General features: G+C 41.1%; 1 protein-coding gene across 1 annotated transcript in view; it reads right to left on the reverse strand.

Annotated features, from left to right (window-relative positions):
* Nucleotides 1-14419, reverse strand: part of SPECC1L (sperm antigen with calponin homology and coiled-coil domains 1 like) — a 100961-nt gene that overhangs the window by 25245 nt on the left and 61297 nt on the right. The window contains exons 11-13 of the mRNA XM_044989866.1: nt 12398-12481; nt 10323-10479; nt 1203-1305 (exon numbers count right to left, since the gene is read on the reverse strand). Of these exons, the coding sequence (XP_044845801.1) occupies nt 1203-1305; nt 10323-10479; nt 12398-12481 (344 nt within the window). The remainder of the gene's footprint in view (nt 1-1202; nt 1306-10322; nt 10480-12397; nt 12482-14419) is intronic.

A 14419-nucleotide genomic window follows, 5' to 3' on the forward strand; every position in this document is an offset into this window, starting at 1 on the left:
AAAAAGTGAAGAGGAAGGACCATTTCCATAAAGAAACTTACACTCAGAAATAGCACAATTTGGTATCACAGACGTGCCACAGGAAGTGGGAGAGGGGCACCTTGGGTTTATAGCACAAGACTCTCTATTGTACTGAAAGACGACTTTTCCTATGGATGGTCAACCATCCTGTTACGTGGCTTTCAGCTTCCTCCTGTGTTGTAAATTTCAAGTCAATGAAAGAGTGAAGTTTTTAAACTGAGGCCTGTGCTGGGAATTCAAAACACTTTCAATACAATTAACCAAACAAATACATCATGGCTAGACTCTTAACATCCTGGTTCAATTTGCTGAAACCTTTATTGTTCTGAAAAATTATGTAATCATAGGAGAAATGTGGGGAACTATCTTGTTAGTTCTTTCAGGTTCTGACAACATTAGGACTAATTGAAAAGAAAGCTGAAAATGCAGTAAAAAGCCAAATACAGTTTGTATGTGAAACAATGCAATCTCCAAAAAATAAGCAACACCTAGGGCCATCCTAAACTAGAAAATTAGGTTGGTTTAGCTATGTCAGTCAGGGATGTGAGAAGTCCACACCCCTGAGCAGCATTATTACGCTGATCCAAGTCCACATGTAAACAGCGCTAGGTTGACAGAAGAATTCTTCTGTTGACATAACTACTGCCTCTCAGGGAGGTGGATCACCTACCGCAATGGAGAACCTTTCCCATCGGCATAGGTAGTGTCTACAATGAAGCGCTATAGCAGAGTGCATTTTAAGTGTAGACAAGCCCACAGAACCTCACTACTTACTTACTAATAATTTACTTTTAAACTCAAAAGTGTTACATTAGCTGCATTTGTCAGATGAAAATCTAGAGTGAACTCTGAATATCTGGATTATTACTACTTCTTTATCTGAGTTTCAAATGTGTAATATGTATGATAGCTGTTTTAAAAGTGCCTCAATGGAAGGTCAGATGCCTCTCAAAAAAAAAAAAACCAAAACACCACATTTGCACTGTGCTGAAAAGTGACTAATTAACTATTCATGCTAGTTAGGTTAGGACTTGTAGTATGTGTTCCTGTAAGAAAGTACAGCACATGCCAGTTTCATTGCGATCTATGCAGTGAACTGTGGAGCAGTCTGGTTTGTGCCTTTGGCAGATTTTCATATGTTGTAGTTAAGAATGTGCAGCATTAAACAGCTTTGCAGTTACCTGATATCCTTCGGTTTTCTTCTGACACCACTTCAGCAAGGCATTTCTTTTGGAACCTCCATATTCCCTTGCAAGAGCAGATAAAGGGTCTTTCCTTTCTTCCCTGAGAGTAGAGGAAAAACAGTAAAGTTTTGATATCATGCCACTTTTTGCAGTAACTGTTAGGAAAGCGAGGACCCATCCCAGTGAGAAGAATGAGGCTCAAAATGCTGTCCGAAGGAGGAATATACCCAGTTAAACCTGCAAAATCTTCCCTGTTAAGTGGGATCCAATCAATTGTTCCACTGGCAATCACTGTGCATATTGATCAGACAAAAACACTGATTGAGACTGTATTAAGACCTTTTGATGTTTTCACCACTGGTATTAGTCAGTAACCACTTACTTTAGGATGAATTTATTTTAAATTACAGCCTTCTTTCTAGATCTGTATATACAAACAAGATTTTTTCTAAGAATTCATAATATTAAGCTAATGTGCTAGACTACACTACAACCCACCTGAACGATAAGCTAATTTAAACAACTTTAATTTGTGTTTTATAACAAACTGATTGTATCTCTTTTGCATTTCATGGCTGATTAGGAATGTAACCTTGAAACAATAAGAAATTTGAATATTAATAGCACTCAGTTACTGCTAACAGACTGTTTGTCCCAAGATCTGGACCTTTCAGTAGGAGGGACACGCTCACTGGTCTACTTTATATGCAGACAATGTTTATTATTTACCTTACTTGTAATGGAATGGTGTCCAATTCCCAATACGCGCTATTATAGATATAGGCCCATAAGTAATGCATACTTTTTGGTATATTTATGAATAAGACAAATAAGGATACTGAAAGCCTAGAAAAATTGAGTTTGCCCATTCACCCAGAGAGAGGGAGGGAGGGTTTTTTGGGGTGAAAGGAAATATTCATTTTTGAATATTAAAGGTCAGGAGGAAAAACTGTTCCTGGGCTGGTATGTTTTCATGACAATTTTGAAATATAAATATCAGTTTTATTAGACTAAAAAACACATTGCTCAAAATAAAAACTGCTACATTAATAGTGTTATTACTGAAATTAACATTTCTGTAGTTGCAGTAAGTCTTTCTGTAATAAAGGGTTTTGTATGCAACTAAAAGGGCTACGTAGAAAAATCATAGAGCGGGTCCTCAAGGAATCCATTTTGAAGCACTTGGAGGAGAGGAAGGTGATCAGGAACAGTCAACATGGATTCATAAAGGGCAAATCATGCGTGACCAAACTGATTGCCTTCTATGATGAGATAACTGGCTCTGTGGATATGGGGAAAACGGTGGACATGATATATCTTGACTTTAGCAAAGCTTTTGATACGGTCTTCCACAGTTTTCTTGCCAGCCTGTCAGGCTCAACGGGTAGTGGTCAACAGCTTGATATCTAATTGGCAGCCAGTATCAAGCAGAGTGCCCCAGGGGTCTTTCCTGGGGCTGGTTTTGTTCAATATCTTCATTAATGATCTGCATAATGGGATGGATTGCACCCTCAGCAAGTTTGCGGATGACACTAAGGTGGGGGGAGAGGTAGATATGAAAGAGGGTAGGGATAGGGTCCCATGTGACCTAGACAAATTGGAGGATTGGGCCAAAAGAAATCTGAGGAAGTTCAACAAGGACAAGTGCAGAGTCCTGCACTTAGGACGGATGAATTCCATGTACGGCTACAGGCTGGGGACCGACAGGCTAAGCAGCAATTCTGCAGAAAAGAACCTGGGGATTTACAGTGGACGAGAAGCTGGATACGAGTCAGCAGTGTGCCTTTGTTGCCAAGAAGGCTAACGGCATATCGTGCTGTAATGTAGGAGCATTGCCAGCAGATTGAAGGAAATGATTATTCCCCTCTATTCAGCACTGGTGAGGCCACATCTGGAGCACTGCGTCCAGTTTTGGGCCCCCCACTACAGAAAGGATGTGGACAAATTGGAGAGTGTTCAGTGGGGGGGGCAACAAAAAATGACTAGGGGACTGGGACACATGATTTATGAGGAGAGGATGAGGGAACTGGGCTTATTTAGTCTGCAGAAAAGTGAGGGGGGATTTGATAGCAGCCTTCAACAAACTGAAGGGGGTTCCAAAGAGGATGGAGCTAAGCTGTTCTTAGTGGTGGCAGATGACAGAACAAGGAGCAATGGTCTCAAGTTGGAGTGGAGGAGGTCTAGGTTAGATATTAGGAAAAACTATTTCACTAGGAGGGTGGTGAAGCACTGTAATGGGTTACCTAGGGAGGTGGTAGAATCTCCATCCTTAGAGGTTTTAAGACCTGGCTGGAATGATTTAGTTGGGGTTGGACTAGATGACCTCCTGAAGTGTCTTCCAACCCTAATCTTCTATGATTCTCTGAGGTGTTATGCATTCTAAGTAGCTTAATGAGCAGAGGTAGGGATATTTCAAAAGATTTTGCAGTTAATCCTAATGTTCTCTATTTGGAAGAAAAATAACACTATGGCTAGCTAATATTCTGCATGGTAATGGAGGATTATTTTTAAATAATTCTATGCATATTTAAATAAGATTCTCAGATCCCCACATCAGTACTACAAAAAATTACCCCTTCTAGACACCTGCCTTCCAAACACAGCTAGTTCATACTAATTACTTAATCTTTGGCTCTGTGTTCTTTAAGACCAGCCATTTCAACCTCAGCAGGAAATAGTGTTCAGTGGAACTCCTGCAGACATATTGCATTTCATCTTGGTTTACACTAGAATTTTACATCAGTACAGCTACATCTGGCGTGAAGAATCCACATCCCTGAGAGAAGTAGCTATACTGACCTAAATCCCTGGTGTAGACAGCATGAGGTAGATGGACAAATTATTTCATTGACATAGTATCTACACTGAAGTGCTACAGCAGACAAGCCCCTGAAATGCATCAATTTCACAAGCGTTGCTGGGGGAAAAAAAAATCTTTAAATCTGAATTTCACGGAATTTCTTTGCACATGTGCACTGATACCTCAGTACAAATGACTATTTTACATGACTTGACTATCTAATTTTATTCCAGATGCCATGTACTTTGTGTAATAGTCCAATGAACTCTGGCTTCAGATGAAACAAGATTATGTTCCAATGTCAAATAAATATTTAAGAAAATCAGAGTTCCTTAGAATAGTCAGTGTAATATCAAGTCCTAATGCAAAGTTGTTCAGAACCTGGCACCTCAAATTCCAGACATTGGTATTAGAGAGACAAGATGGGTGAGATATATCTTTTATTGGACCAACTTATGTTGGTGAGAGAGAGACAATCCTTCAAGCTTACACAGAGCTCTTCTTCAGGTTTGGGAAAGGTACTCAGTGTCACAGTTAAATACAAAGTGGAACAGATTGTTTAGCACAAGTAGTTAACACATTTCAAGGGACCATTCAAGGTGAAGTGGCCCTTTGAAAAGTGAATGGTGCCTTGAAATGTGTTAGCTACTTATGCTAAACAAGAAAAGAAATAAGTATATTTAGACATAAATGCCAATCTCACAAAGAGTTGTACTAAAAAATGAACTTCCTTTTATACACTGTATTTATTTTAGAACTAAAAGAACAGAATCAGACTCAAATACTGGGTCATATTTAACTTGATAGGCAAACTAAGGAAAAGTGGTCTAGCTGAATTACTGTAAAATGGTTGTACAACTGGCTGAAAGACCATACTCAAGGTGCAGTTATCAGTGGTTCAGTGTCAAACAGGGAGGACATATCTAGTGGAGTCTTGCAGGGGTCAGTCCTAGGTCTGGTATTATTCAATATTTTCATTAGTGACCTGGATAAGAGTGGAGAGTATGCTTATAAAACCTGCATATGACACCAAGCTGGGAGGGGTTGCAAGCACTTTAGAAGACAGGGTTAGAATTCAAAACAACCTTGACCAATTGGAGAACTGGTCTGAAATCAACAAGATGAAATTCAATAAAGACAAGTGCAAAGTACTTCACTAAGGAAGGAAAAAATCAAATGCCCAATTACAAAATGGGGAATAACTGGTTAGGTGGTAGTATTGGGAGTTACAGTGGATCACAAATTGAATATGATGCAACAATGTGATGAAGTTGCGAAAAAGGCCAATATCATTCTGGGGTATAACAACAGAAGTGTTGTGTATGAGAGACAGGAGGTAACTGTCTCACTCTATTCTGCACTGATGAGGCCACAGTCAGAGTACTGTGTCCAATTCTGGGCGCTATACTTTAGGAAAGATGTGGACATATTGATGGAGGAGAACAACTAAAATGTAAAAGGTTTAGAAAACGTGACCTATGAGGTAAGGTTAAACCATTGAGCATGTTTAGTCTTGAGAAAAGCAGACTGAGGTGGGACCCGCTAACAGTCTTCAAATATGTTGAGGGCTGTTATAAAGAGGACTGTGATCAATTGTTCTCCATATCCACTGGAGGTGGGATAAGAAGTAATGGGCTTAATCTGCAGCAAAGGAAATTCAAGTTAGGTATTAGGAAAACCCTTCTAACTAGCAGGTAGTTAAACTCTAGAATAGGTTTCTAAGGGAGACTATGGAATACCCATCATTGGAGGTTTTGAAGAACAGGTTAAACAAACACCTGTCAGGGACGGTCTAAGTTTACTTGGTCCTGCCCCCGTGCAAGCGGGGGCTAGGCTTTACTTCTCAAGGTCTCTTCCAGCCCAACATTTCTATGACTCTATGCTGCTAGACTGGGGCGTTAAGGAATTAACTTTTCTCTTATATCTCCAGATCAGCACATGCTTTAGCAACCCACATTCTTGCTTAAGTTAATTATTGTGGAGTTTGTGTTTTCACACTAGAATGAAGATTATGCAATGCCACCATAATTTAAGAAAAGAATGGAGATAACTCCTTATAAGGTTTGTGACAACATATAAGAAACCTGACTCAAAATTCTCTTTTCAGGTTAAACGTGCTGGGTAGCCATGAGGGAACTGTACAGCCTGTTCCCAAATTCCAGTAAGGCACATGGTTTCTATCAAGTTCTTACTGTTATGAAAACAGTGTGGAAGGAAACAAATGAAAATGAATTGTAGAGAGACAAAAAGAAATGGATTGTGATTGATATAAATCTTAAAATGAATTTCTTAGGCCAACTGTATTCCAAATCAAAGAACTGATTTATGGTTTCAAGTTGGAGCCCAGGGGTGTGCCCACAGTTATTGTGTATCTTTGCAAAGGTTTATTTTCTTAAAACCCCTGTTTTACATCCTATAATAACATTTTGCAAGCTACACACAATATATTAAAAACCCAACAGTAGTTCTCTTCTGAAGAGGATTCCCATGGGGCAATTATTTTTCATCGTACAGTAACTCCTCACTTAAAGTCATCCCGCTTAATGTTGTTACATTGCTGATCAATTAGGGAACACACTCATTTAAAGTTGTGCAATACTCTACTCTTGCGTTGTTTGGCTGCCTGCTTTCTCCACAGCTGGCAGCCTCCCTACGCCCCCACAGTGCCTCTCGCCCGCCAGCAGACCCCGCGGATCAGCACCTTACCCCTCCTCCCCCCAGCTCCTGCCCACGGCAATCAGCTAGCTTGTGGCGTTTTGGAGGCAGGAGGGAGGAGCGAGAATTCGGCGCGAAGGCTCCCCCTCCCTCCCCTGCCTCCTGAACGCCGCAAGCCAGCTGACTGCCCCCGGCAGGAGGCAGGGGGAGCCTGCGCCAAGTCCTCTCTCCTCCCTCCTAAATGCCGCAAGCCAGCTGATTGCCCTGCGCAGGAGGGAGGGGGGAGGAGCGAGGACTCAGCGCGCCTCCCCCCTCCCTCCGTAACCGGGCAATCAGCTGGCTTGTGGCATTTAGAAGGGAGGGAAGGGGGGGGAAAGGAGCCAGGACGCAGCGTGCGAAGTAAAGGGGGAGGAGGTGGGGGGGGGGAGAAGAGGTGGGTCAAGGGTGGGGGCTTGAGGGAAGGAGTGGAGTGGGCAGGCTGAGGGTTGAGCCCCACGCCCCTGGTGCTTGCACAGTAGGGGAAGCTGCCCTGGAACCTAACCCCCCCATTTACATTAATTCTTATTGGGAAATTGGATTCGCTTAACATTGTTTCACTTAAAAGTCACATTTTTCAGGAACATAACTACAACGTTAAGTGAGGAGTTACTGTACTGTCCCTCCACTGCTCTAATAGCAGCAGGTTTTCTTCCTACAGGGCCTACCACTCTACTTCATACTTACATAGAGCAGTTGTGCTATTGTGATGGCCATTCTCCATCTATACCTCATTCATAATTGCATTCTTTCATTGCAACCTTTGGTCTGCAAACAGGGCAGGTATAAATCTTCAGACTTTAAGATTCATGTAGAAACGTTAGTGAAATTTTTACCCTTACTCAGAGGTGAAAGTAAGCTGGTACGGAGGACCGATAAGAAAAGGAGACTGACTGAGGGAGGGAGAGAGAAGCCTGCTCCCTGCATAAGAATAGTTTAAACTCAGCTGTTCCCTGATGGTTCGGCCCCCAGGGCTAGGTTTCTAGCATCCTTGTTAATTTCACTCACAGTAGCTGGGGGGAGGAGGTCGAGGGGAGAGTGTGTTTGACCATAGCAGGGGCAGTCCTTTTCTGCCTCGGGGATGAGGGGATCTCTCCAATACTAATATACACAACAAATACAAGCATTTGGCTGCACGGCTTAAATCCAGAGCTAATAAAAGCAGGTGGAAGGGGAAAACTCACTGTCACATTGGTTTCTCGGCTCCTTCCTCCCCCTCCTCCAGCCAAGCTGCAGACAAGGCTCTGAATTCCTCCCCCCCCACCCCCCACCCTCCCAGCAGGGGTTCTCCTCTAGGCTCTAGCTTGCAATAGGGACACTGGCTGAGATGCCTGCTGCTGCTGCCTGCAAAAGAACAGTTTAAACTCAGCTGTTCCCTGTGCAGTTCAGTGCCCAGAGTTAGGAGCCGTTTCTGGCATCCTTGTTAATTTTTCTCCCAGTTGTTGTTGGGTGTGTGTGACCATGGCAGGGGATCTCCTAAACACAATCAAAATCAGGAACCATTTCCAAGTTCAAATCTATCCCATTCCCTCCCCAGAAGAGGATCATGGTTGTGATGTCCAAACTGTTTGCAGATCCTCTTTGAAATGTTACTGTTTAAAAAAAAAAAAACAAACACAAAAAGCATGGAGAACATGGTGGAGAGATGTGTCATGATGATTAGGATTTACTTTGGGCAAAGCAATTTTGCTAAAGCAACTAAAGATTCACAGGGAAAGCAAATAGCCCCCATAGACAAAACCACAAAGGGATTGGAGGGGAAAACAATATTCAGGGAAATTATTGTGCCTCCTTTGAAAGAAATAGTAGTTTTCATTCCAATCCACCCTCTTTATTTATTGATTTAAACACCTGAAATGTCCTTAGGACATAGGATACAATCTCAGATCTCTTTTTGTTTTGTCCTGCCTGCAGAGTGCAGAGGCTGAAATTGACAAAACTTTCTCTAAATATCTTGTATATTTCATGAAGGCTATTCCAGTTGTCCTTCATTCACCCCTGACTTCCCCTCCCCGGCTCCCTCCCTGGCTGGCTGGCTGTGGTTTTTGCCTTGGTTACTTACTCGTTGGCAGATCCAGCCCAGCGGCACCTGTTGGCTCTCTGCAGGCAGCAGCCCACAGGAGCCGGTTGCTGGGGTCGCTGCTGGTCGGTGGCAGGCTGCAGCTGCATTGTTTGTGACACATTCATACACATACACATACATACAGTCAGAGGTGAAAGTAGGCCGGTCCGGTCTGGTACGGCATACTGGCAAGAGCCAGTACGCCGTGCTGGACCGCACTGACTTCCACGGCGGGGACTGAAAGGGCTCTGGGTTGGCCGCGGCTCCGGCGGCTGGGCTGGGGCGGGGATTTAAAGGGCTCAAAGCTCCCCGCGGCTGGAGGCAGCCCAGAGCCCTTTGAATCCCGACCACAGCTCTAGCGGCCGGGCTGGGGCCAGGATTTAAAAGGCTCCAGGCTTCCCTCATTGGCAGGAGCTCTGGGCCCTTTAAATCCCTGCCCCAGCCCCGCAAAGCTCGGGGTTCCCCCTGGCGGCCAGAACCCCGGGCCCTTTAATTTGCCCCTGAGCCCCGGGGGGCTCCCAGCCACCTCTGCAGCTGGGAGCCCCTGGTTGATTTAAAGGCCCTGGGTCTCCCAGCCATAGCTGGTTCCCCAGGGCCTTTAAATCTTGAGAGGCCACGCCTCTTCCGAATGAGGCCACGCCCCCCCTCAGGACTCCGGCAGTACCGGTAAGTCCTGTAAGTTACTTTCACCCCTGCCCTTACTCAAAATCGAAACGTGGGATTGCCAATAAACTGTCTGTTTCTTTACCTGTAAATTAAATGGACAAACTGTACATAGGCATAGAACTTCACACAATGAATGATTGGTATGCTGAAGTACGCCTCAACTAATCTCAGTGAAATCATTGCTCTGGATAACGTCCAGAGCTGCAAACAATTTCTCAGTGTTATAATGTATTTATTTATTTATTCATTTGTCGATAAGAAGTTTTACTGTCAGGTGATCTTGGGAAAGTCATTTCACCTCTGTGGACAAGTTTCCCAACCTGTGAAATGTACTTAGCTCATGTGTGTTATAAGACTTGATATTTATAAAATGTTTTGAGTCCTTGTATAGAAGACACTACAAAAGTGAAGAATATTTTCCCCATGATATCCCACCATACAAACAAAGACTGCTGTTCTTTCTAGCATATTCAAATATCAGCATCAGTAGGATGAATTATACCTTTGCCACACGCTCTATATGGAGCCAAATCTTAAATTAACGCAAAACTGAGGCTGGTTCAGAATGTTACAAATCACTTGTTAAATGCAGTTTCTCACTACAAACACATGACTTCAAAGCTCAGTGATCTGCCTTGGCTGTCTGTTGGTTTCCTGGTGGAGTTTTTAAGGTGTGGATATTGACCCATTAAACCGTAAGTGGCCTGGGACCTGTCTTCCCAAGACACCATGCCTTATGGTGCTACAAACAGTCTATGCGAAGTTCCAGAGGTTACTGAAGAGCATTATTGCAAAAATAACAGTCAAACGTTGGTGTTTAATGCTAGGACTAAATTCTATGCTTGCATAATATGGTGTTTCAGAGGGTTTAAAAACACTGTGTAATAATGGACTGTACCTTATTCGATTTCGTGTTGTAGGGGTGACAGACGCTGTAGGAGAGGAGGAGAGAGAGAGTTGTGGTGAGGTGGTTCCCATTGCCATGAGAGAGGCTGGAGATGCTCCGTCAGGTGCACTAATGTCCCGTTTGATTTCTTCACTACTTCGTCTAGACACTGAATGGGGGAAATTAAAAAGCTCTAGAACCAAATATATAACCTCACAAAGGAAGAAAAACACAAGCCTGTATCATGTAATTCTTCATATATTTCACCCTTAGTGAAGAGTTCTAGGAAAGGGGTAAATTGATAAAATTACCAAAGTTTTGTAGGATTAAATTTTACCTGAAGCAAGGGCAATTTGCTGAGTGGATGTCTTTAGTCCATCTCTCTAACAGTCTTGGAATGTCTTGAGTAGGGGAGATATTACATAAAACCAAACTATTATATTTTCTTACGGTCCATGCAAAAGTAGTTATGATGTTAGAATTTTGTTTTTTTTATAATTTGTTCAAATATTAAAAGTTCACTAAAATAAAACAGGCACCTGAGTGAAAGTTGTCAGATGAGGTGAAGAAGGAATCCTATTAGCTTGATGGCTGACCTTATCAGTAGTCAGAGAGAGATTCTTATTAACAATGAAAAGTACCCATGTAACACCCTGGAACAGTATGGACTGCCATTAAGTTTGCCTGATGAAGATTTTAATTACAAAGTGACCAAGACAATATGTGACTTTACACAGAAAAAAGCTATAGTGATTTACCACAGGGCAAACAGTTTGCGTTTCACCTGCTGGTACCAACACCACACCACACCACACCACAACCTGAATGTATGTCAAAACTCAGAATGGCTGAGTAGTAGAATATTCTTCCTCTATATAGAGTCCTTTCTAGTTAAATAAATGTAGGCAAGCTGAGTTGTGCTTCTTAAACCTGCAAACAAGCTACTGATTGCATCTGTGCAAGACAGAAAAATACAAAATGCTACAAATACTTCCAGAGAGATTTAATTTCTACTGGTATCAGGGACTATGTTAATTTATAAATACCGTACACAGTAAATTAGGAAGACATTAAAATATAAATTACAAAATATCACTCTTTTGGATGGTTAAAAGACATCTGAAAATCCTCATTTAAATACATTTTCTTACCTATGTCACACGAGTGAAAGCTTTAAAAATACAATTTACTTTTCACCATTTATACTATTTACTTGCTTTTCAACATCTCTCTCTCAACTTGGATGGTAAAACGAACATATTCAGACCCACTTTTTGTTTGTATTCTGAACCACTTCCAGGTTCTCAGTGCTGCAACGTATGTGCTGCACATATTGCACGGGAAGGTTTGTTTAAAAATATCCATTGGATTTAGAAATAGGTTCATGGTTTTATATTGTACTTAGGTTTGTTTTTATTAAATCTATGGTTTGGGTTTTTTTTATTTTATTTTTTTTACTTCAAATTAGCATGGACTCAACTTTCTATATAAACTAAATGACACTGATACTGGTGGCTCATGTAAATATTTTCAGTTTTGGAAGCATATTTTAAAAATGATTAATTATAAGTGTACTGCCATTGTTTTATCACTTAACAGTTTTTACCTTTTACCTTTTGGATACAGGTTTTTTAAACTCACATTTCTGTGTAACCTGCAAGTCAAAATTCTGTGCAACATTGAGAAGAAAGGTTATAGAGCAATACCCATTTCCTGGATGGTTGAAGATGAGTCATGCATGAATCTTGGTTCTAGTGTACACACACAACTATTAAAATATGCCATAGGAGGAAATTGTTCCACAGAGTTAAGCTCCTCAGTTCTGTTTGATCTAATAGGTCGGAATGTTTTATCAAGGGCTTTTATGTTATTTTCAAGTACAAAGGCAAGATTACATTTTCACATTTAAAAGTAAACAATTCCAAACAAGCAAGTGGTGCTTGCATACATCAATTGATAAGTGGTTGTAGAATCTATCAGTCGGAAGACACAAATTCTCTTTAAAAATAGTAGACTGGGCATGTAACCACAGCACTGAAAACAGAGGGTTCCTGTTTTTAATCAGGCAACTAGATACATGTTATTACCTGAAATAGATTTGGCACTTTCCATGGCAGGTACTCTTGGCAATGAGGCTGGTCTGCTGGTAGAGGAAGTTCTCAACAAATGTTCTGCTCAGGAGAAAAAAAAAGATGCAACACTAATGCAGATTTCAGTTGTAGGGATGTGATCAGTGCGGAGACCGTGATAATCATTTATGAATTATAGAATCGGTTCATCTAGCTTACCGATTATATGTCTGCTTAGAAGGAGGCCGAAAGTTTGTCCGTTACCATAAAGTTCACCATGGAGCCATCCTAACCATCCCCCCGTAACACCCCTTAGTAGACTGCTGCCATGATTTGCTATAATGAAGCTTGTAAACACAAGGCTGGGCAAGAAACTCCATCTTCGCACACGTCAAAACTACTCCATAAGTCAGGCAGTCGGAGGTGCTACTAAAGTAGATTGCTGTCATCCTCTATGGACGGGGCCCTACCAAACGTCCCGGACCATGAAATCTGGTCTTTTGTGTGCTTTTACCCTGCACTACACAGATTTCATGGGGGAGACCAGCATTTCTCAAACTGGGAGTCCTGACCCAAAAAGGGGTTGTGTGGGGGGGGAGGGAGGGTTTGCAAAGTTTTGTTTGGTTTTTTTTTGCGGGGGAGGGTCACGGTATTGCCACCCTTACTTCTGGGCTGCCTTCAGAGCTTGGTGGCCAGAGGGTGGTCACTGTTGGCCAGGCGCCAGCTCTGAAAGCAGCACCCACCAACAGCAGTGCAAAAGTAAGGTTAACAGTATCACAACCCCTTTACAGTAACCTTGTGACCCACCCCAACTCCTCTTTGGGTCAGGACCCCTACAATTACAACACTGAAATTTCAGATGTAAATATCTGAAATAATGAAATTAGCGATTTTTAAAATCTTATTACCACAAAATTGACAAAAATGGACTGTGAATTTGGTAGGGCCCTATCTATGGAGTTCAAATCCATTGTTGTAATAATCTTTTATCATTCCATGCATAATAGTAAGAAACTGCTTTAAATGCTAAAATGATGAAAGATTACTTCTGCACACTGCAAGTCAATGAAAAATTAATTTCTTAAAAAGATAAATCTAGCAATAAAATGGATTTTATATAAACATAAGACCCATTTTGATCTAACTTTTAGATTAAAAAATAATTTTAAATCAAATTCTTTAAAATAATGAGTACATAAAAGACACCTGCTTAAAGAGTTATATAGCAATATATAGTTAATAAGTACATAAAATCCAAAAAGGCAGTAATTTTTGAAGAAAAATGAACAGAAATGCTAAAAAATATAAAAGAACCTAATTCATTAACAGAAATTGGTATATGAGCAACACAGACAGATGTAAAATATACAAATATATACATTTAAAAAGTAAACACATTTCTTACCTACCATGCCTAGTGTTCAGAATTTTGCCTCTCTCTGGCACAAGTTGATGATATTAAACGCATAAAACAATGTAAAAGAATCCAGCTCCCTTTATGAGCACTTAATATATTAAGGTTATTAACTCTTGCAGGAGAAACAAAGAACTCTGAACACAGGTACTGGCAGGCAACAAGCCTTTCAGATTACTTTGAGAATGTATATATTTCTAATGCTTATGTCTACCCATGTATTCTGTTACAACAATTTAAGATGCTAAATCATTTACTTGGCAAGGCATTTCAATTTTACTTAAAAAAATTGAAGTATTCTAAAATTAAAACCCCCACTTTACTAAGCAAATAACCCCAATATGCATTCAACAAAAGTACAGAAAGAAGTCTGGCATATATAGACATCATTAAAGAGGAAATATACTGCTTGGAGTCATATGGGGATTATCTTGAGAAAACATCTACAAAAAAGCTCCCAAACAGGCATAAATCAGACAGCTACACCCAGAATACGAAAACAATTCATTCTTACAGGAAGGGCACATTGTGAACGGAGTTTGACAGACAAAACAAAGTTACCAGAACAGGGAACTATTAGGAAATAGCGATATCAACACTTGTTAACTTAATTCAGTTTTCTGTCT

This window comes from Mauremys mutica, chromosome 16, assembly GCF_020497125.1.
Source record: "Mauremys mutica isolate MM-2020 ecotype Southern chromosome 16, ASM2049712v1, whole genome shotgun sequence".
NCBI lineage: Eukaryota > Metazoa > Chordata > Testudines > Geoemydidae > Mauremys > Mauremys mutica.